The sequence below is a fragment of the Octopus bimaculoides genome, chromosome 5 (genome assembly GCF_046866305.1).
Source record: "Octopus bimaculoides isolate indiv1 chromosome 5, ASM4686630v1, whole genome shotgun sequence".
Classification (NCBI taxonomy): domain Eukaryota; kingdom Metazoa; phylum Mollusca; class Cephalopoda; order Octopoda; family Octopodidae; genus Octopus; species Octopus bimaculoides.
In genome coordinates, this window is record NC_142932.1 from 94,828,738 (window position 1) to 94,853,717 (window position 24,980).

General features: G+C 40.1%; 1 protein-coding gene across 4 annotated transcripts in view; it reads right to left on the reverse strand.

Annotated features, from left to right (window-relative positions):
- Positions 1–24,980, reverse strand: part of LOC106876221 (uncharacterized) — a 212,667-nt gene that overhangs the window by 145,026 nt on the left and 42,661 nt on the right. For all 4 annotated transcript variants that reach the window (XM_089352673.1, XM_089352672.1, XM_089352674.1 and 1 more), the window contains exon 4: positions 4,529–4,840. In XM_089352673.1, the coding sequence (XP_089208799.1) occupies positions 4,529–4,840 (312 nt within the window). The remainder of the gene's footprint in view (positions 1–4,528; positions 4,841–24,980) is intronic.

The following is a 24,980-nucleotide window of genomic DNA, read 5'->3' on the forward strand; positions in this document are numbered from 1 at the left end:
TGTTTACAGCAGTGTTTGGAAGTAATGTGTGTAGTGTATGTTCATCACATTGACCTGCTCAGAGGCCTATGCAAAGTTTTCAGAGGCCTATGCAAAGTTAAAAAAAAGTTTTCATCACTCTCGACACAATCAAGATTCTGTGCAACTAAAATCTGAGTATCCTTTTGGTCAGTTGAAAGCAGTTTTGGCACAAACTTGGTAGATATGTGTCTCACACCCAAATCTTCAGTGATAATGGACTGAACCATAACTAATCTGCACATCCAATAACTCATGGATGGTGATTTGACAATTTCCCCTCACAGCTGCATGCACATCTGCGATGTTTTTCTCAGTTCTGCTGGTTGCAAGTCTCCCAGAACATTCGTCATTATCAACATTTCTTTTGGCCATCTTGGAAACATCTGAACCGCTTGTACACTTGTGTGCAGATCATACCCTCCTCTCCATACACTTTCTGCAGCTTTGCATAGGCCTCTTTCTCTGTTATGGTCAATGCAATGATCACACATTACTTTGAAGCACTGCTGTAAACAACAGACGTAAGCTAGAACATTAAAACTTAGTGTACATGCACAGCAGAGGCCAAGGTCAGTCTGTGTCAAGCAGCTTCACTCAGTGCTTTAGCAAAAGTGTGGATACTTATTGATCAGATCTCATATGTTGTGACCAAGAGGTACGATGGAGGGGAGCCTCAGCTAGACTGCTTACAGGCAAAGGGGCACAGATACAAATTTTTCTGAGAAAGCAACAAAGACAGACTAAGTAGTATTGGTATTCTATTAGCAGAGAAATGGAGTATAAGGTGATTGAAGTAGTGCGATAGGATTATTAAGCTAAGAATAACCTTGGTTGATGTAATTGTGTCAGTGATCTCTGCATATGTTCCGCATCAAACTCACATAATCAGAAGCGCCACATCTGCGAACTACCTTGACAATGAAAGATGACAACATTCACATCATTGCAGGAGTTTTCAATTGACATGTTGGACAGCACTCCAATGGATTTCATGGTGTGCATGGAAGCTGTGATTTTAGCTCCAGAACTGAGGAGGGGACAAGATTACTGAAGTTTTGTGATGCTCATGGCTTACCAGTCTGCAACACCAACTTCAGAAAACCTGCCAATCATATGATTACTTATCTAAAGATCCAGAGATGCAAGCCAATATAGAAAAGGATATTGTGGAAGCTCAAGGATCTTCCAAAAGGACAGAGATTTAGAGATGTCCTTAATGAAGCCTTTGATGAGAAGGGGGAAGAGATAGAGACATATAACATAAAAGACAACTGGAATTTCCTACAAGACAATCTACTAAGAGCAACAGATCAAATCTGTGGTTGGAGCAAGGCCTCTGCCAGGCCAGGGTGATGTGGTGGTGGACAATGATGTTGTCAGGGCCATAAAAGAGAAGAGATAGATCTATAAAGAATGGGTTAAAAGGGTGGGGGTAGCAATTAATCATATTAGAAAGTTAAAAGGGAAGCTAGACATCAGGTTTATCTAGCTAGGGTAGAAGCAGAAAAGAAGAAATTTGCCAATGTACTACAATGGGAAGATCAGAGACTTGAAGTGTTCCGAACTACCAAAGAGAGTGTCAGTGAGAATCAAGATATTGTGAAAGTGTGTGCAGATGGATAATGGTATGCTTACAGTTAATGATGTGGACAAGAAAGATGCATGGAAAAGTTACTATGCAAAACTGTTGAATGTAGAGAATGAATGGGATAAAGGGAGTCTCTCTCATGTGAACCCAACAGAGGGATCAGTTGTCCTAGTGATCAGCAGTATGGTAGATAAGGCAATTAAAAGTACCCCATTGTGTGATATGGTGGGCTCTGAGGAGACTAGGGACAGACAAATGGCTGGTGAAAGTTATACAGACCACGTACAGAGACACTGTCAATAAGGTGAGAGTTAACCATGAGTTCAGCAAAAAATTCATCAAGGCTCAGTCCTTAGTCTCCACCTTTCTATCATTGTCCTCCAGGCCATAACAGAGAAATTCAAGACCAGCAGCCCTTGGGACTACTATATACTGATGGTCTTACGCACATAGCAAACTCCACATTAGAGCTAGAATAGAAATTCCAGGTGTGGAAGTAAAATCTGGAATCTAAGAGCCTTAAGATTAACTTAGTGAAGACTAAAGTCTCAGTAAGCAAGAACACAGACAGGACCCTTCCCGCTTCAAGAAGGTGGCCCTGTTTGATTTCTGGGAAAAGTGTAGATAGGAACTCCGTACAGTGCACCTGGTATAAGTTATGGACACACAAGAGGTGCAGTAGACTAATAGGAAGTTTATCAGAGAAGGTAATATTCATACATTGAAAGAGCACAATATCCATAAAAACTATAGAGACTTAGGAAATTGCTCATTCACTGGGTGGTCAGTATGGAAATCAGCAATGAATATAGCAATAAATTTAGTGGGTAGGTAGGAGTTCACCAAGGGTTGATTCTCAGTCCCCACATCTTCATCATAACCCTTCAAGCAATAACAGAGGAGTTTAAGACTGGTTGCATGTGGAAGCTCTTGTATGTCGATGACCTTGTTCTTATGGCTGAGTAGCATTAGAAAAGTAATATCAGGTGTGGAAGCAATGCTTGGAATCATAGGGCCTTAAAGTTAACTAAGCATAGCCCAAAGTCTTGGCAAATAAGTAACTAATCTCTTCAGGGAAATAGCCCTGCTTGATATGTAGAAAAAGTGTAGATAGAAATTCCATACATTGTAGCCAAAACAAGCTACAGACATAAAAGGTGCAGTGAAATCACAAAAAAGTTACAAGAGAAAGGAATCATTGTGTTTGGCAGATGTGCAGATACATAAATACTAAGAACACACAGGTAACAGATTTTCTCAAATGCTCAGGAGGACCCTAGTAGTGACAGAGGATACCCTGAAAGCATAGTAACTAGAATAATAATTGAGAAAAGTTCAGAAGGCTATTCTCTTGATTGTTAACAAAGGGCCTCTTCCTCAGAGTGAAAGGAAGATTGTACAAATGTCTATACAACACAGTAGTGAAACATGGGCTGTGAATGCAGAGGACATGTGAAGGTTTGAAGGAATGAAGCAAGTATGCTCTGATGGATGTGCAATGTTGGTGTAAATATACAACAAAGCAGAAATATACTGAGAGAAAAATTCCGTATAAGAGGTATCAGATGTAGTGTGCAAGATAGGAGAGTGCTCTGGTATGGTTACGCAAATGCATATGTGTAAGGACAGCAGCATAAAGAAGTGCCAGTTGTTACATGTGGATAGAACATGTGGAAGAGGAAGGCGTAGGAAGAGGTGGAACGAATTGGTAAAAAGTGACCGTCAGAAGTTGAGCCTCACAGAAGAGATGGCTGGCTATTTGCTGTGCTTGAGAAGACCTGTTCTCAAAAGTAAAATTGAGGCCTTTAAATCATGTTTATACTCAGACCCCTGCTCACAATCTGTCTCTGAAAAATTACTCCCAAACAACTGATCTTCCTAACACCCACTCCCTTCACCCATGTTCACCTCTCACTGCATTCTCTTCCTCTTTATCTCCCACTCTCCATTTGCACTCTCATGAACTTATATGCACACAATCCATCCCTGATGAATGCCTCTCTTCCCCACAACACATCTTAACACTCCCTCCCTCCACCTGTATTCACTCTTCTTTTGCACTCTCATCCTCTCCAATCTACTTAACACCTACTTATAACCTGATGGTACTCCAACACATCTTCACCACCTTCACTTCTCTCTTTCCTATTCCACCTGGGGTAGCCATGTATCTCCTCTACAGCAAGCCACCTATTTCTGTCCCTCTGTTCATACTCTAACCTTTCATCATCTGGCACAAAGCCACTGCCCTCAATACTACTCCCCACTCCTATTTGAGGAGTTATGTCCCACAAGTTATTTGGTGGCCTCACTGCTGTTGTTGCCACATAAAGAGCACCAGGTACAGCAAAGTGGTTGACATTAGGAAGAGCATCCAGCCATAGAACCACATCAAAACATACAGTAGGGTTTGCAGTCTTGTGGCTTGCAAGCTCTTATCAAACCATCCAGACCATACCAGCACAGAAAATGGACATTAAATTATATTGATGATGATGTATACATATATGCATCTATGTATTTCTTTCTCACCACTTTACAACCAGCGTAGATTTGTTTATTTGTAACCTGATGGGACTCCAACACATCTTCACTACATTCTCTTCTCTCTCCCCTATTCTACATGGGCATATAGTGTAGCGGTTAAGAGTGCAGACTACTAACCCCAAGATTCTGAGTTCAATTACAGGCAGTGCCTTGAATAAATAATAATAATAACATTAATAACATCAACAAAAAATACCTTACGAATGAGAATCCAGGGTTGGGTTCAAAATTCCACCAGGACACCTGATGAGGGCTGGAGAGTAAATCAGCCGAAACATGGTAACAACAAACAAGATAAGAATACATATCTGTCCAATGTAAATAATGTAGAGAATAAAATCACACAATAAATAGAAAAAAATAATTACTTACCAAATACTGTAATATTGAACATGCTTGTATGGGTATCACCACTGCAAATAATGCTCATGTTGTCTTCAGCTAAACTGACATTGGTTATACTCAATGTGCAGCTCTTGTTTTGGCAACTAGTTTCTTGACGGCTACCAAAATATTTAGAATAATTTTGGTTTACTTTTCCAGAGTATTTAGCAATAACTGTTCCATTTCCAGTATACCAAGTTCTTGAAGTAACATCACCATCTGTTTTACATTCCAATGTGAATTTTTTATCCCGTATGGCATTTGGTGTTTCAGAACTTGTGTAAAGATTCCCAATGTCATCTAAAAGACAAATTATTACAAAATAAATCAAACATTATTCACCAAATGACAGAACATTTTAAAAATAATAAAACAAGTCTATTTGACTGTAGTCCATTTGTAATAAAAAAACAAAACTATAATATGGTACAAATATAACATGTAAAGAAAAGATTTCTTTTATTCTGCAGAATATAAACAAAATTAGCTAAAACACATTGGAAGATATTTTATGGAGTAACAGGTTAAGAAGAATGGTTGTGAACAAGTATCACAGGAAAATAGCAAGTGACAACACAATAATCATCATCATCATCATTTAACGTCTGTTTTCCATGTTGGCATGGGTTGAACAGTTTGACTAAGGACTGGCATGCCAGTAGGCTGCACCAGGCTCCAATCTGATTTGGCAAGGTTTCTACAGCTGGATGCCATTCCTAACGCCAATTATTACGAGAGTCTAGTGGGTGCTTTTTATGTGCCACTGGCATGGGAGTCAGTCAGGTGGCACTGGCATGGGAGTCAGTCAGGTGGCACTGGCATCGATCGTGATTCAGATGGTGCTTTTTACATGTCACTGGTATGGGAGCCAGTTGGGGGGCACTGGCTTCAACCATGTTTGGATGGTGTTTTTTACGTGCCATCAGCACAGGAGTCAGTTGGGGGTGGGGGTCATTCCTGGTTAATGCTTTTCATCGTAACTTAATACATCGAGGTTTAGTAGTGTATTAATAAAAAGAAAACATTCCTTGCAAGAACATAGTATTCCTTTCCAGTGTTTATTCTAATGTGTTTATTCCCTCCCTACCTGAGGTTACATAATTAATAATCAGCCTGTCAGATCATGCATGTTTGTGCAGGTATGCTAAAGAACAATAATAAACCTAAAGTGAAGAATGAGTATATAGTGTATGTGTTTATTTGGCAAAAAACAAAAAGAAATGAAAATAAAATCAACCAGGTTGGCGCTTGTCACCGAGAAACTGGTCAACAAAGCATAAACGTGCACTGTGCTGGGTAGGAGTATCCATGACAACCTTTATCTGATGTGTTACGTCATAGACAGGATATTTAAGGAACCTGGCATGGGTGGGGCGCTGATCAATTTGGATCAATCAAAAGCTTTCGATAGGGTAGACCCTCCCTACTTGAAGGCTGTCTTTAGAGTGGCTAGTTTTGGTCCCATCTTCCACGGTTGGATCGCTGCCTTATACAGTGGCATCCGCTCGTAAATGGTCATCTGTCCAGACCATTTAACATCACGCGTTCTGTTTGTCAAGGATGCCCCCTCTCGTCACTTCTGTACGTATTGACTCTTGAGCCACTACTGCAGAAGCTGGTGACATTGAGGGGCATCCGGCGAGAGCTAGGATGTGGGAGGAGTGAGTCTGCATACTCGGACGATGTTACTGTCATGGTGTCGAGCCACAAGCATATTGAGCTGGTCAGCAAGACACTAAAAGTATACTAAGTGGTAACAGGAGCAAAAATTAACCGGCAAAAGTCAGTGGGCTTGCAGCTTGGCACCTGGAGAAGCAAGTTCATGCCGTCCAACAGCGTCTCCAGCGTGGGACGCTGGATCGATGGACCGGTTAAATTGCTCAGATTCTGGTTTGGTCCAGACCTCCAAATGGAGAAGAACTGGGGCATGATAACAACTAGGATGACTATTCTCATTCAGCAATGGGCTGAGAAGAAGCTATCCCTAAAATGTCAAGCAGAGGTGGTGAACGCGTACATTGCATCTGTCATCAATTACCGTCTGAGCGTCGTGCCTTGTCCTGACCCTACCATCACCAAACTGGAATGCATACTCTCCCGCTTTTTGTGGAAGGGAAGCGTTCCGATGATTAGGCGATCCATTTGCTGTCAACACCCACTAAATGGAGGGCTAGGCATGCCGTGGTTGATAATGTGCAGACATGCGCTGAGACTGCGAAATCTTCGGCACTTCATAGACGACGGTGAACAGGTGCAGTCACCGTTTGTGTGGTGCACTTTCCCGCAGCTCATCTCTTTGGCTGAACTGCAGTTATGGATCAAACAGAGACCAAAGCTAGGCAAATGGCACCGTGAGTACCGTCTTGCTCTCAAGCAACTCTGCCATCTGGAACCAAACAAGTGCGACTTCAATTCCACAAAGGTGTTCTATAGAGGATTAGTGGAGGGGAGAATCTGGGTGTCGACGAGGAACACCTGACCTGCCTGTTCAGGACAACTTTTGGGCTGGGACATATGGACAAACACCAAAGATTCCTAGCCTGGCAGTGCTATTGAGAAGAATTACCCATTTGGGATAAGCTCAACAGGCACGGTTCGAGACACACTAGACCAACTTGACTGAGATGCAGTCAGAGTGGTGAAACCATTCTGCACGCATTTGTGCAGCATCCAACCATTTTGGACCTGTGGGCTTATGCCGAATGGCTGCTGTCACATGTGGGACGTGTCCATCTATCGGCCAAGTCTATTGTGGTAATTGCTCTGCCACCTTCTGTTAACCGGAAAGGCAAGGCAGTCTTCATCGTACTAGTGGCCATAGTGAAAGAATGTGTGTGGTGGACTCAAGCGAAAGGTTTAGAGACAAACACTTACCTCTCTGGCAAATCACTCATCAACTTTTTTAAGTACCACTTGAAAAGGAAGGTGAGAATAGAGAGGCAAGTTTTGTCTCGTGAAAGTTTCAATAAGAGGTGGATGAATGTAGCAAAGATGGTGTGTGCAAGTGACAAAACCACTTTGAGCATGATCCTGTAAATCGGAAAAAGTGAGAGAGAAAGGGAGCACTTCACTCTAATGTGTTTATTCCTTCCCTACCTGAGATTACCGTGGTCTTTTCCGTAGGATTTTCTTTCCACGGATAAACCTAATCTTGCTTTATACACTTTTAAAATTTTTCTGTGATACATGATCCCTTTTGATCATTTTCTTTTTCTCCTTTTTTTTCTATTTTCAAAAAGAAAAGCTCTACCTTGTATTTTGTCCCTTCTGTGTTCGGCCTTGTGTGACTAATAAAGAAATCAATCAGTTTGTCTGTCTGTCTATCTATCTATTGACTGACGTGCTGTTGCATTGGCTCCAAAGGTAATCGCTTTTTACGACCTTTTATTGCACATATTTTGTTTTAATTTTTGTACACAAGGTGTGTGAAGAACCCAACTTTCATTTGAGTGTGTTTTCAAGGGAAGAATTGGCCCCTAGGGACAATTTCAACCCTATTTAAATTTCTATTTTTCTTCTCGACTGTGAAAAATGTCGAGAAATTTCATAATGGAACACTGGTTCATGGACCAGCATTTCCCTAGCCTTGGAACACTAGGAGAAAAAAAGAATAAATTCTGCATGCACACACACTTGAATACAGCTACAGACATGAAAAGCACAACTAAATCAAAGAAAAATCTGAGAGACGTGAAAATGAACACTGTCAATGTCATTGACACTGTAACCACAATCGTTAACAGCCTTGTCACCACCACCACCACCACCACCACTACCACCACCACCACCACCACCACCACTACCACCACCACTACCACCACCACCACCATCACTACCACCACCACCACCATCACTACCACCACCACCACCATCACCACCACCACCACCACCACCACCACCACCACCACCACCACCAAGGACAAAACAAATTTTGCTGAAGCGATAAAACAAAACTATTGAAACATTCACTGCGCAACAAATCAACAATAGAAAAGTACTGCTTAGCAAAGGACAAAACTTACACTTACACATACCTAAAAGCATCATTGAACAAACCCCAAAAAGAACTATCATTTATAAAATACTAAGTACAAAAACAAAGAAACCTGAAAATGCACCATGACAAAAAATTGAAAAATGCCTTCGCCCTGTATGGCCACACAAGGAATATGTCAATTGGTGGCATAAATTCAGTACAGTTCAAGTGCGATTCCACAATGAAAATCTAGCCAAACGGTTCTCAACACTGACTCTTCATATGGAGAGTGACAAAAGTCACAATAAAAAATGTGCCTCCAGAAGTAGAGACACAATGGCTATTATCTGCCATCTGCTTTGAAATGGAGGGAACTAACATTCTCAAAATTGCTGTCTTAGAACAGCAAAACTGGGTTGGAAAGACACTTGAAATCCTCCTGCAAATTGATCAAACATCAATAAACAAAATACCCACCTCTATAGAATTAACAGACTGTATGCAGTGGTGGGGGGCAGGCAGCCATACTGCTATCTGCGTGGCAGTGAAACACATTTAAAAAAGAAATGTCCAACTGCCGCACAACAACAAGAGCAACAACAACAACCATCACTACAACCAAAACACTCTGAGAAAAATGCTTTACTACCCACACAACCATCAACACAGAAGACGACAAAAGAAGCATACCAACCAAATCTATCAACATCAAAAATTAAACAGCACATGAAAAAACACCACCAACAACAACAGCAAGAACTAAAAGTACAGGAAAACCAAAAGAAGATACTAAAGCTGATCCCTCCTCCCCTATATCACATACACCTCACACAAATAATCAACAACCAACACCAACGAAAACAACACAACTACTTACACAAAAACACATAGACGCTTACAACATGCCCTTACGCACTTCTGATTCCTCAGAAAATTCGTCAGAAGATGAGAACAGTGAAGAATGGCAAATAGCCAAAAAAGGAAGGAGGAAGAGAAACAAAAAAAAGAACAAAAGCAAACACAAACAAAGTAAGGAGATACACAACTCCTGAAGACATTTCGAAATCTAACACAAACAACACCAACACCATGAAAATGATGCTCACAGCCATAAACACTAAAAACACTAGGGGTCTTGTTTGGTCCGGACCTCTAAATGGAGAAGAACTGGGACAAGATAACAAGTAAGTTGGCCACTCTCTCTCGGCAATGGGCCGAGAGGAAGCTGCCCCTAAAAGGTTGGGCGGAGGTGGCGAACACATACATCGTGTCTGTCATCTACTACCACCTAACCATCGTTCCTTGTCCTGACCCTACCATCACCAAACTGGAACGCATCCTCTTCCGCTTCTTGTGGAAAGGAAGAGTTCCGATGGTCAGGCGATCCATTTGGTGCCAAAACCGTTAAAAGGAGGGCTGGGAATGTCATGGTTAATGATGCACAGACATGCACTGACAGTGTGACATCTCCAGCTCTATGTAGACGACGGTAGACAAGTGTGGTCACCATTTGTGTGGTGTGCTTTCCCACAGCTCGTCATCATGACCAAACTGCAGTCTTGGATCAAAAAGAGACCACGAGCAAGTATGCAGTCTCAGGTCGACCGTGAGTGACTGCATTACAACCAAAGCATTCTATAGGGGATTAATGGAGGGGAGGTATGACGATGATCTCCGGACAAAACTGGGCATCGACGAGGAATACCTGATCCACCTGTTCAAGATGACTTTTGGGCCTGGACCTATGGACAACTTCCAGAGATCCCTGGCCTGGCAGTGCTATCGAGAAGCACTACCTGTTCAGGATAAGCTGTACAGGCATGGCTCAAGAAACAGCAGGCTGACCTACCTGAGATGCTGTCAGAGCGATGAAAGCGTTTTGCACGCACTTGTGCAGTGTCCAACCATATCCGACCTCTGGGTCTATGTCGAATGACTACTGTCGCATGTAGGACAAGACAGTTTATCAGCTGAGTCTATTATCAATATTGTCACTCCTCCTTCCTTCAAACGGGAAGGAAGAACCATTTTCATCGAACTTGTGACTATAGTGAAAGAATGTGTCTGGTAGACGCGTCTGAAAGGACTAGAGACAATCACTTTCCTCTCAAGTCAATCTCTCATCAACTTCTTCAAGTATCACTTGGAAAGGAAGGTGAGAGTAGAGAGGGAAGATTTGTCTAGTGGATGCTTCAATAAAAGATGGGTGAAGGTAGCAAGGATGGCACATGTGAATGACGGAGCCACCTTGAACATAAACCTATGAACCAGAAAAACAAAGGAAAAGAGGAGAGTTACCTACTTGTAAATGTGTTACTGTGTGACATTATTGCCTGAGGTTACCGTGATCTTTTTGTAGGTTTTTTTTTTCCATAGATAAACCTCCCCACTTTTGGGAACTTTTTGTATTATTTCGACATTTGTATATAACAAACGATTTTGATCCCTTTTGATCGTTGTCCCTATTTTTATTTTTGGTAGTTTTCGCCCACCTCTACATTGTATTTGTCACCTCTATGTTCAGCCCTGTGTGGCCAATAAACAAAGTTAGTTTTCTATCTATCTATCTATCTGTCGACTGACGTGTTGTCACAGCTACTCCAAAGGTAATCGCATTTTGCAACCTTTTATTGCACACATTTTGTTTTAATTTTTGTACACAAAGTGTGTGAAACACCCAGCTTTCGTTTGAGTGTGTTTTCAAGGGAGGAATTGGCCCCTAGGGGAAGTTTCAACCCTATTTAAATTTCTTTTTTTTTTCTCAACTTCGAAAAATGTTGAGAAATTTCCTAGTGGAAAGCTAGTCAAATTTGTTCATGGACCAGCATTTCCATAGCCTTGAAATGCTAGGAGAAAAAAGGAATAACTCCTGCATGCACACACACTTGAATACAATTACAGACATGAATAACACAAATAAATCAAATTTAAATCAGAGAGGCTCAGGGAACGCTGTCAACATCACTGATACTGCAACCATGATCGTTAACAGCCACTCTCTCCCAGCAATATGCTGAAAGGAAGCTGTCCCTAAAAGGTTGGCAGAGGTGGCAAATGCGTACATCGCATCCATCATCTACTACTGCCTAACTGTCATTCCTTGTCCCGACCCTACCATCACCAAACTGGAATGCATCCTCTTCCGTTTCTTGTGGAAAAGAAGTGTTCCAATGGTCAGGTGATCCGTTTGCTGCCAACACCCGCTAAAAGGAGGGCTGGGCATGCTGAGGTTGATGATGTGTTCAAGACAACTTTTGAGCCGGGACCTATGGACAACTTCCAGAGATCCCTGGCCTGACAGTGCTGTCGAGAAGTGTTACCCATTCAGGATAAGCTCTACAGGCATGGTTCGAGAAGCACTGGGCCAACCTGCCCGAGATGTGGTCAGAGCGACGAAACAGTTCTGCACACACTTGTGCAGTGTCCAACCATTTCCGACCTGTGGGCTTATGTCAAACGACTGCTGTTGCGTGTGGGACGAGTCTATCGTGAATACTGTCGTGCCTCCTTCCTTCAAACAGGAAGGAAGAACCATTTTCATCGTAATTGTGGCTATAACGAAAGAATGTGTCTGGTGGACGCATCTGAAAGGACTGGAGACAAACACTTTCCTCTCTGGTCAATCTCTCATCAACTTTTTGAAGTATCACTTGAAAAGGAAGGTGAGAGTAGAGAGGGAAGATTTGTCTAGCAAATGTTTCAATAAAAGATGAGTGAATGTAGCAAGGATAACATATGTGAATGACGGAGCCACCTTGAGCATAATCCTATGAACCAGAAAAACAAAGGAAAAAAGAGAGTTACTAACTGTAAATGTGTTATTGTTTGACATTATTGCCTGAGGTTACTGTGGTCTTTTCGTAGGATTTTCTTTCCACAGATAAACCTCCCCACTGTTGAGAACTATGTTTCTTTACTTTTTGTAATATTTCAACTGTTGTATATCCCAAATGATTTCGATCCCTTTTCATCGTTGTCCCTATTTTTATTTTTATTTTATTTTTTTTGTTTTTGTCTCCCTGGGAAAGATAAACTCTACAATGTATTTGTTCCTTCTGTGTTTAGCCCTGCATGGCATAATAAAGAAATCTATCTTTTCTTTCAATCATTAGACTGGGGCATCACATTGAAGAATTTAAGTTGAATGAAATGATATCAGTATCGCTTTTAAGTCTGGTACTTATTCTAACAGTCACTTTGCTGAACTGCTAAGTTACAGGGACATAAATGCACCAACAATGGTTGTCAAGTGGGGGTGATGGACAAACACAGACACACACATATATATGTGATGGGTTTCTTTCAATTTCCGTCTACCAGATCCACTCACAAGACTTTGGTTGATGAGATCATACTAGAAGACATTTGCCCAAGGTGCTACACAGTGGGACTGATCCTGGAACTATGTGGCTGGGACACAAAATTCTTACCACTAGGGCATCCAGCTGTAGAAACCATACCGAATCAAACTGGAGTTTGATGCAGTGCCTCGGTTTACCAGCACTGGTCAAACTATCCAACCCACGCCAGCATATATATATAAAACATCATCATTTAATATGTTGTCTATGGTGGCATGGGTTGGACAGTTTGACTGGGCTGGCATACTGGAAGGCTGCACCAGACTCCAGTCTTATTTGGCATGGTTTTCTATGACTGGATGCCCTTCCTAACACCAACCACTCCAAGAGGGTATTGGTGCTTTTACATGCCAACGACATGGGTACCAGTTTGTGTGACACCGGTATCTGCCATGACTGCAATTTTGTTTGGTTTGATGTCAAAAGCTTTCTTCAAGTCAACAAAAGCCAAGTACAGAGGTTTATCTTTGGCTAGGTACAGGTCCGTTGCTAAGCTCCTGCAACCCCTGCAGTCGCAGGGAGCTTCTGTAGTTGAGGGGTCCCATGTTGAGATCAAAGGACGTAGATGAGTCATCAATTTACTTTGGTTAAGATGTTGAACAAGAATTAAACTATGTTAACTGAAAATTTCAAGAAATAAAATGGTAATACATTGTACCTGCAAAAGTCTTGTAAAATATACTACATTGTACTGCAAACGTGTACCAGACTTTGTGGATTGTCTATGACATCAATTGAACATGAACTTTGCTTTCAGCTTGATTATTCTGAATTGATCGATGATTTTGTGAAGCAAAAATTGCACTCTGTCTTTGAAAGTTGCCTGGATTATAAAAGTGCTCTGAAAGTTTTACTTATTGAAATTTGTAATAGACCTAAATGAATTTAACTTCTATTTTTAAAGATGTTCTTTAGGATAGTGTGAAATATTGAACTTCAAATAGAATACAGTAAAATATTGCTATGAATAAAAGGTGCGTAAAATATGAATTTTGATTGAAGGAATGGGGCCTCGAAACAAAAAGTTGCAGGGGGCCTCTAAAAGTCACGTGACAAGGCTAGCTAAGTATTTCTCCTGCAGTTGCCTTATCAGAAATATAGCATCAGTAGTGCTTCTACATGGCACAAATCCAAACTGCATCTCAACTAAATCTCTCCCTAATTAATTGGGCTATGACTCTCTCTGTAACTTTCATTACCTGATCCAACAATTTGATACCTTTGTAATTATTTCTTTCTAAGGCATCACATTTACCTTTGTAGCAATCGACTATGGTGCTGCCACACCAGTCATTGGGTAGGACTTCTTCTTGAACTACCTGATTTACAATACGGGTGACTCAACAATAACCAACACTGCCAGGTATTTTAAGCATCTCAGCAGTGATTCCTGATAGGCTGGGGGTTTTCTCTGCCTTCATAGCCTTAATTGCTTTGTCTACCAAGGTACTGTTAATTCAGGTAGCTAGTCTCTCAGTTGGATCAACATTTGGCAGACTCTCCTCTTCCCATTCATTCTCAATGTTCAGCATTCTTTCATAATAGTATTTCCAAGCCACTTTATTTGCAGACTCATTAAAAGTAAGTGCTCATCATCCATGCAGATATATTTCTTTCCTATGACATCAGAATTTTCTCTCACACTGTCTTGCAATGCAAAATACTTCAGTTCTTTGGTCCTCATGACACTGAACATAGGCAAACTTCTTTTCTGCTTCCCGTTTGGCTAGATATACCTGTCTACTAGCTTCCCTTCTGGCTATCTGATACAGTTCCCTGATGCCCTCACACTTCCAGGCCTGTTTCTTTGCTCTAATGACCCTGTCTACAGTATTGTTTCACTGCCACGTTACCCTAGGTCTGGAAGGGACATTGCACCAGCCACAGATTTGGTCTGTGGCACTCAGTAAGCTGCCTCACAGGAATTCCCAGTTGACCTTTATGCCACAAGTAAGTAGTTCCTCCTCCCTCTCACCAAATTTCCCAATTAGGGTGTCTCTAAATCTCTGATCACTGAAAGGTCCTTGAGCTCCCAAATCCTTCTTTTTCAGATTGGTATGCTTCTTGGCTTCCTTATGGCCTGGAGTCTAAAAGTCACTAACGATTAGTCTATGCTCGGTGGTACATTCTTCACCATGGAGGGTTTGTATTTAAGAGCAACCATGCATCCGACTGTCTAGTGAGAATGAAATCAATCTGGCTGGTAGAGTAACCTGATTGGTAAGTTATCTGGTGGCTGGCTGGCTTCCTGAAGTTGGTGCTGCAGATCAAAAAGTTATTTGCATCAAAGAATTCCAGTAGCCTTGTTCTTTCTTTGTTTCGGGAACCAATTCCATGCCCCCCCATGAACACCATGGAAGATACCAGGCTGCCATCCGACATGCTCATTGAAATTTTCAGCCACAAAGATGAAATCATTGTCACTCATCTTTCAGGTAGCCTGCAGAAGAATATCGTAACAATGGTCCTTTGTTCATTTAGTAGGCCTGCTTGTGGGGGCGTAGGCAGATATAATTGTAACTCTATTATTCTGCAAGACTAGCCTGAGCTTAAGTACTCTATCTCACACTCAGACTACCCCTATGACCTTATCCATCCATTTCTCTGCAAGAAGTATGCCCATACCACCTACTCTGTCACTGTTACCTTCTCAGAAGATTTTGCACCTGCATGTCTTGCCTGTGAAGAATCTGGCAGAAGCTCCTCTCTACCTTACCGCTTGAATGCAACATACATCAACACGCCTCCATTCAAGCATTTCTACAATCTCGTTAAACCTACATTTCAATGTGCCTATATTTACAGTGCCAACTCCAAAAACTGGGAAAGGGATGTGGGAGGGAACATGGGAAGGAGAGATGTTATTCAGCACCAGAAAAGAAGGTTTCTGTGATTGTTTGATACCAGACATGTTATAACAGTTGTTCTCACTTTTCACCTATCATCATTCAAACATGTTAAAATTGTTGCCTCTACTGGAGGTGAGAGTAAAGTAAGCATTGTAATATAAGCATTACTGCAGCTGCAAATATAGATATAAATATGCCAATGTTGAATTAAGTCAGTAAGCAATGGGCTGCGATTTGGTTGGATTAGTCCATTATATATATATGGGGGGGGGGGGGAGAGAGAGAGAGAGAGAGAGAGAGAGAGAGAGAGAGTGAGAGGGGGTGAGAAGACGAAAGAGGAAGATGGTTTAGAAGGGAGGGAGGGAATGAAGGTATGTATGTCTTCTGGTGCAGAAGTGAGGCAGTGGTCTGTGGGAGCTTTCGGTATAAGAGAAGAGTTTAACACCATTTCAACACATACTCTCAATTCTATCAAGAAAACATCTAAGCAGAGGAACACACTTAACAGGACACCAAAGCTTCAGAACATTCCATAAAGCATTTCTATTTACAGGACCAAAAATCTTCTTCAGATCAACAAAGACTTTATACAAGTCCACCTTCTGTCCAATGCATTTCTCTTGAAGTTGCATGACAAGATGCAAAACAAAACTCCTATCCAATTTCACTCTGCCACTTCTGAAACTACACTGAGACTCAAGAAGCTCCTCAGCAATGTTGTTGGGAAGTCAATCCAGAAGGACACAAAACCTTGCTTATAAGAGAAAGAGAAGATAATTACTATGGAATTTCCCAACTCTCTCTTGTAGACAAGATGTGGTGTATGTTTATATGTATGTACATCTAAGTATATCATCATCATCATAACATCTATTTTCCATGCTGGCATGGGTTGGAAAGTTTAACAGGAACTGATGAGGCTAGAAGCCACACCAATGTTCATTGTCTGTTTTGGTATGGTTTCTGCAGCTGGATGCCCTTTCTGATGCCAACCAATTTACAGATTGTATTGGTGTTTTTATGTTGCACCATCACGAGTGCAACAGCATTAACAGGGTCAACAAGTACCCTGCAACACAAAATATCCTACCAGCAGGGAGAGTGTAGCTTTGTACCTGTTGTGAGATTTAGAGTACAGAGGGGACAGATATAGGTATCTTGCTGTAGTAGGAATTACATGGATACCCCATGTCTTGCTGTAGAAGAGTTACATGGATATATATATATATATATATAGTTCACAGATTAGATCCAGATATTCTCCATATAGAAAACACTTAACAGTGCTCAAAAGATTCAGACTTAGACTCCGATGTCTTTACAGGGGATCATTTCACAAGGTAAAGAAAGGCTATAAGAGGGAATGTGGTTGAGCAGATATAGAAGCAATTATGGAGATAAAAAATTGGACACATCAAATATATTAAATACATCAAATAAGAAATAAGTATACATGCAAAACGAGAGAAAGTGTGTGTGTGTGAGTGTAAGTAGTTTCCTGTGAGTTGAGGACTTTTTGTGATTCACTTTGGATCTCAACAACAGTGTTAAAACAGCAACCTTTGAGCTACATTTTCATCTTGGGGAAGAGATAGGAATCCGGAGATGATAAATCTGGCAAATAGGGCAGCTGCAGAAGAGATACCATATTGCTTTATGAGAAACTCATGAGTGAGGAGAGCTCAGTGACAGTGTGCATTGTTGGCATGAAGAATCCAGTTCTTCATGCTCCACAGATATGGTCACTTCCACTGAATGTCCTCCCTCAAATGCTTCAAAACATCATGGCAGAACTCTCAATTGACCATGTAGCCTTGGGGGACAAATTATCGATGCACAATGCCACATTTTTGGGGGTGACGCTTGTGGCAGATCTTCCAGATCACTCATCATCTTCCAGGGAAGTTCTTCTACTTTTGAAGTGCCCATGCCACAAGAAACATTGCATCATCACCATGAGCTTGTAGAAGCATGCTTAATGTCTCTGCAACAGACTGACCAAGTTTAACACAAAATTTCCCATTGGCTCTTTGTTCTTGTTCATGACAAAATCGCAGACTACAGCATACAAGTGATCACAAAACCACAAATTTCACAACTTGTGAAGTAATCACAGCTATGTCACACAGCACTCTGCCTTGTGAAAGCCACTTCTAGCTCTCACTGTGTACACAAACTGTGTGCTGCCATATGTTGGCAGGCTATAGATTTATGGCTGATTCAGCAAAGTACTAATGTACAAATTATAAAATACAAAGGCAGCTATACACAATATAAAACCGAAAGCAAAAATTCGATTGTCACTAATTGTGACTGAGGGCGCCAGATAGCACCTATGTTGTAAGAAATAAGAGTTAAAAACCTTTAACTGCATGTTGGAAGAGAATGGAGGCCCCATTTTGCAACAAGAGGAATCTAAGACCAGCTTCACTTCAGAATTACGGTATATTGATGACCTTGCTCTCATAACAGAATCTGTAGCAAAGTTGGAAAAGAATTCCAGGTGTGGAAGAACAACCTGGAACTGAGTAGCCTTAAAGTTAATTTAGGAAAGACCAAGATTCTAGAAAATAAGAATATAAATAAGACTCTACCCATTTCAGGTAAATGGCTATACTCAATATGGAGGAAAGGTATAGGCAGGAATTCCATACAGTAGACCCAGTGAAAGCAATGGATAAACAAGAGATGCAGTGGAATCACAGGAAGGTTAATGGAGAGAGAAGTATTTGTACATAGAATATGCATAGGAGCCATGAAGTCTACAGATACAAGGGAAATTGATTCACTGACATGTCCAAAGGCTCCCTAGAGGTAGTAGATAATTTCTGTTATCTAAGTGACTAAGTAGCAGTGGAGGAAGATGTTCTGAAAGTGTAGTTGATGGAATAAGAAGAGGATGGAAGAAATCAGAGAGCTTTAATCTCTGCTGGAAACAAAAAACTTTCTCTCCCCATCTCTCTGAGTGAAATGAATGGCAAAGCTATAGTGAGACATGCAAGTCTGGAGAGGAATGAAGCTAGTATGCTCCATTGGATGTGCAATACCAGTGTGCATAGACAAGAAAGTGGTAATCTATTGAGTGGAAAGTTAGGTGTAAGAGGAATTAGATATAGTGTGCAAGAGAGAAGACTGCACTGATTTGGTCATGAGATGCATATGGACAAGGAGGGTTGCATAAAGAAATACTGATCACTTAAAGTGGATGAAAATTGTGGAAGAAGGAAACCGAGAAAGACTTGGAATGATGTGTTGAAGGCTGATCTAAGATGCTCAGTCTTACAAAGATGACAAAGGACCTAGATGATTGATGGTTTTTGTACTTAAGAAGGCCATTACCACAGTCAAATTGATATCCCGAAACCACATTTGTAAAGCTTGAACATGTGGAGCTATGCCCCAACTCCATTCTCTCCCCTTCATCGATCATTTCCCTAACATCTAATCCATTATCATTCATCACTGTTTTCACCAATCACTGCCTTTTATTGCATTTAAGCATTGTTCTCTCTCCTCTTTGCTACACTCCATCCTTAACACTTTTTTTCTGTCCTCCCTCTTAATGCCTTCACATATCTACCATAGTCTTCATCCCACCCCATCCTGAGCCACACCTATATCTCCCATGTTCACTTAATACAATCACCTCTACCCCATCTCTAACCCACTCTCCTCACAATCATATGAAACTTGCCATTCTATCACCCACACCTATTCACTGTACCACATACTGCATTAATATCAATTGCGCTGTTGCCTTTATCGAATTCATAAAGCAAAATATATCAAATATGCTTGCTCCTTTGTCACTTCCATTAAAGCTTTGCAAAAATAACTGTTAAAGTCAAACTGCATTCTTTAAAACTGACACTAAGAATAAGGACAAGGGAAAATTACTACTTGCTTTTTCATGCAATTGAAAAAACTGCATTAATTATGGGATGACCCAATAGAATCATTACCATCGAACAAGACATTTTGTTTCTTCCTTTTAAAACCAAGTACATTGGCTCCTACTGAATACACTTAATGTTTAAAGTTCTTCATGTTCTATCAGAGTTGAGACTATGAAATTGTTTGTTTAAGGTTTCATGTACATCTACACTTTCAATTTTGTAACATCAATGCACTTTGGTATTTACACCCAACTCAAAGCAATCTTTTTACAGATTTGTATTTTAAACTTCCCTTGCATCATCCTGTGATCTTTGTCACACACTCCACATCACATGTATGTTACATACCTCACTAAGGTCATATCTGCAGGTGATGATAAAGTTTATCATGTGACCATTTGTAGATCTTCATGTATTCATGTAACTTTGTGCTTGAGATTTTGATGAAAGAATGTATTGCAGATGATTAGGTTTACTTCTGAACAAAGTTCAAGTGGCTTTAGACCATTAGTCTTCATTTTACTGATACCATGGTAGCCAAGTATTTCTCATGGCTCAATCTCTACCAACTCGTGCATTGAAATTGGCAAGAATAAACAGTTTTGTATGAACTGGTCTGGATGTAGTAGCAGTATATTTGTAGAAAATAGATTTTTGTAGAAAGTTATGATAGTTTCTTCATTAGCTTGAAGAATTAGAGAATAAACAAACAAGACTGTGATATATTGTTATCCACATGAAAGAGGAAAGTGAAGCTCAATTATGCTCTAAGTAATACTAGAAGGACACTCCAAATGTTTTACCAAAATTGTTTTGACTGCAAAACCTACACCACCATTTCACAAATCACCTTTTGGTTTGCTAAACCAGAAGAGTGAGTAATCTGATGAAACTTCAGTTAGCTGATCCTGTGTTTCAGACAAAGTTGTAGTATCTATGTACAGTCTTTGAAGTTCTTTAGTCTATAAGTGTTATTCTTTTTCTCAGGACAGTAGATGAATTTAGGTCCAGTAGTTATGTAATGATTAAGCAGCAAAAATTGTGTTTAACTTTTGGAAATATTTTATTACATCTTTCCTCTTTCCCATTCCTACTTGAATGAGTCATTGTTAACTGCAGGAAGATGACCAATGTCAATATGTCAGGCAATGTTTAGTGTACCTTTTCTAACACCTTCTCAGGTAAGCAGTGCACTTTCTCAAAGAAAGAGCTGCTCAACCACAGGGATCTCCATCAGAGTTGGTTCCTGTCAAGGGAAGACATAACAATGATGTCAGGATAAGACTCCTGCCACGTATGTGCAGATTTGTAACTGTGCACTTCAAACTGGTTGGGTATGCACATGTTGCCACTCTTCCATCATCATATGACTTTCAAAAGATGGAATGACAAGATCACCCTAAAGACACATCTACACATCTTTGGATTATAGTGATAAAGGCTTGTACAGCACAAGTACCACACTCTGTTTTTGTGATTAGTACCTAGTGACAGACCAGAACAAGATGACCAGTGAAATACAGATTTTACATCAGAGTGTCCCCCTCCTAGATGGATGCTGTGACAACAGCTAGAAGTTCCTCACTCTCTGTGGTTTTTATTTGAATGAATTTTGACTCTCCTAAGTTAAACTGCCCTTTCATGGGAATTGTTTTTTTTTTTTTTTATCTCACTGGGTGTCACAAACCCACTCCACTCACCAAAAGGGCTTGATGGGGTTACCAGTTTAGATGTTGATGCTTTAACCATGCAACAAGTTGTATGGTGTTACATGTTCTAAGTAGCACAGAAGAGTGACCTGACATAAACATTCATACATACATAAAGATATCACTGCTGTTAACAAAATGCCCAGGCTACATGTTGGAATATGCAGAAAAGAATAAAACTAATAGCACCCACACATTTTTTGTTGATGATCTAAAGTTATAGTCTGATAGCATAAACATCACAAGACCATTACAATTTGTCATAACATTCTTGCAGGACATAGGAATGGGATTTGGATAAGACAAATGTTCGTACATGTCAGTCAACTGAGGAAAGATTGCCAACCAGACAGAGAACACAAACATCAATGGCTTGTCTATCTCCCCTCCCTCTAATGATGAAAACTGTATCTTGAAATTGATGAAAATGTTGCATACATTGGTGCTGAGAGTAAAGCCAGAGTAACAAAAGAATAAGTCACCAGACTCCAGAAAATATGAAACTCAGTGCTGTTTGCATTTCATAAAACTATATCTCATAATGCTTTTCAATCTCTAAAAGTTTCTGAGGAGGGATTTCTCACTGTCACTAACTTGTTTATTTAAATGATTGGAGATCTTTATTCTCTATCTCATAAAAACTCTTTTGTTTCAAGAAATGATGTTTTTGTATGTGGTTACTCACTTATCTGGGACAAATTTAATGCATATTGCTTATGTTATTGTCATGAATTATTTAATTTTCATCTCAATATCTTCAATAGAGAGATTTTAAAGCCAATTTAGCTGGATAATCCATTTTACAGTTGACTTTCAGTCAACCGTGTAGAAGTTCAGACTGCATAGAGTTTGGGTGTTGTCTGTGTGGAATACATTATTAATCGGTTTTGGACCAAACATCGTCAGTTCCATGAAGCTGAAGTCTGAGAAAACTGTCAGTGATACCATTACATTGTGGATAAGACCGACATTGTTGGTGATACAGAGGTCTATGTTATCATTTCTGGTTGAGGAGAGTATTGTTTGCTCCATGAACAGCATTACTGTGAGGTCAAATAGAGATTCTGCTTGATTACACTCTTTGCATGTCATTCCTGAGATTATGTTGCCTTTGAGCCATGTGATGTTAGGGAAAAGTCACCCATCAGAAGTATATCTTAACACTTTGATCCAGTCTTATTAGTACTTCTTTCATCGTTGTAAAGCTTTCCTCAAATTTACCATCATAATTTGAAGCATCAGGTGGGTGATATAGTGTGCATATTACCACATCAACTTGCTTTAAATGCACTATCAGTATGTCACAGACTGAGTTTCAGTCTAACAACATCATAACAAACATCATAACTTCTTTCAACACAGAACAAAACATACATTGGTATGTGTATCTCTACATCACTTATATCTGCAGATAGATGTGTCTCTGTAAGTGCAATGCAAATTGCTTGATTACATGCCAAAAGATCCATCAGGTATGCAATTTTGTGCTTGTTATTGTTTTGTAGGAGGCTTCTAATATTTATTAGAAGAATTTGTGTAATTGTCAGCTTTGCAGCAATGGTGGCCATCCAGGGTCTGTTATTTGTGGTGACCTTGTATGTGGGTGTGCATGGCTTAGTTGTGTTTGCAATCATACCAGCTGATGCACTCAAAAAATATTAAGTGTCACATGCAAAAAAGTTTGTACTATGGTTGCAGCTTGCACTTATTCCACATATAGCTTTCTGGTCTTTGTTGTAGGCTTGTAGTATGATAAGAATTCCTCCGGGCATGGTTTTGTCCTATCTTGGAGGTGCATCTTGTCATATGTACCATTCTATCTGTGATTTGGTTGTACAAAGCAACAGTCTGTCCCCATTTCCTCATACCAGCAGATACCTTTAACATGGAATTTACAAATGGTATGTGCTTCATGTAACATCTTTCTGTTTCTATTTCCTTTCCTTTACGTTTCTTTTCTGATTCTTAATTCACAGTTCCTTTACCTTTTCCATTGTTCTGGGAGTTGGTGTTTGGACTATTTTTCTTGGAGGTTTTTGTATTCCTTCCTTTTTCAATTTCTCCACAAGAAAAATTGGGTAAGCTTCAGAGTACAAGTGAGAAGATTGAGCTGGTATCATCATCTGATGCAGATGGGTGAAGACAACCGCATAAAGAAATACCAATCTCTAATTGTGAAGGGAACTTGTGGCAGGGGTAGACAGAAAGACATGGGATGAAGTGGTGAAGAAGGATCTTCAGACTGAGGAGATGACAAGGGACCAGGACTTGTAGAGATTTGTTGTACATGGGAATACACGTTCAGTAAAGTAAAACTGTGGCTACCCATACATACAGGCATGTCCTTTATGGCCATCCCCACCTCATTCCTTTTCCAGCTGAGAGATCTTTGTCTAGCAGATACCTATGTCACATAAAATACTTTTGTGTCAGTACCACTTAGTTGCATCCATGCCAAAACAGACAACTGGGGTCTGGCCAGCTCCTGTTAAACTATCCAACCCATACCAGCATGGAAAACAGACATAAGATGATGATGATAATGAGGATAATGACCATGATGGCGATGATGATCATCGTCATAATATATATATATATATATATATATATATATATATATATATATATATATATATAATTGAGTTAAATTCGACGACTGGCACCCATGCCAACGTTGTCTCCTTCATTGGACACGAAACTCAGCTTGCGAAGACTTATTGGGGAAAGCGAAATCATGAAAGCACCTGCGCCCAGCATTGCCTTTCTGGCTCTTGTGCCTGCGGCATGTGTAAGAACTTTCGAGAGAGATCGTTGCCAGTGCCCCTGGACTGGCTCTTGTGTGCGTGGCACATAAAATACACCATTTTGACCGTGGCCGTTGCCAGTACCGCCTGACTGGCCTTCGTGCCGGTGGCACGTAAAAAGCACCCACTACACTCTCTGAGTGGTTGGCGTTAGGAAGGGCATCCAACAGTAGAAACTCTGCCAAATCAGATTGGAGCCTGGTGTAGCCATGCTAGCATGGAAAGCGGACATTAAACGACGATGATGATGATATCAATAATAATAGTGGTTGTCTCTTATTAGGAACAAGAGGGTTAATAGGACTGCAAGAGAAATGCTCAAGTAAATGAGACGAGTATAACAAACTTTGGTTGTAGAACAAACAACAAATTTAAGGTCATCCAACTAATATATCACATCTCGAACATTTAATCACATATAAAGAAACATAATGCTTTTTCTATACATAGAATACGGATGGACAAGATCACAGAAGATGAAACATTACTTCATTTAGACAGGCATATAGAAAAAAGTGTGTATAGTCTATCGCGTATAAAAAAATATTTAAAAAAATTAATAAGTTAATACTACAGTGTCTATAAAGGATTTTTTAACATAAAACCTAAAATAAGATAATAAATATATAAAAATATAAATATATATATATAAATATAAAAATACTTATGTAAGAAACATATAAATACATAAGATATAGAATATAGATAAAAGTTCATCAATTAAGAATTTTTTCGATTAAAAGTTACTTTTTAAGGTAAAAGGAAACCTTTTTAGAAAAGCCAGTGTCCAAGCAAAAAAGAGACAAAAACCATATTTACAGTCCCTATGACCATTTCAGGGGTTC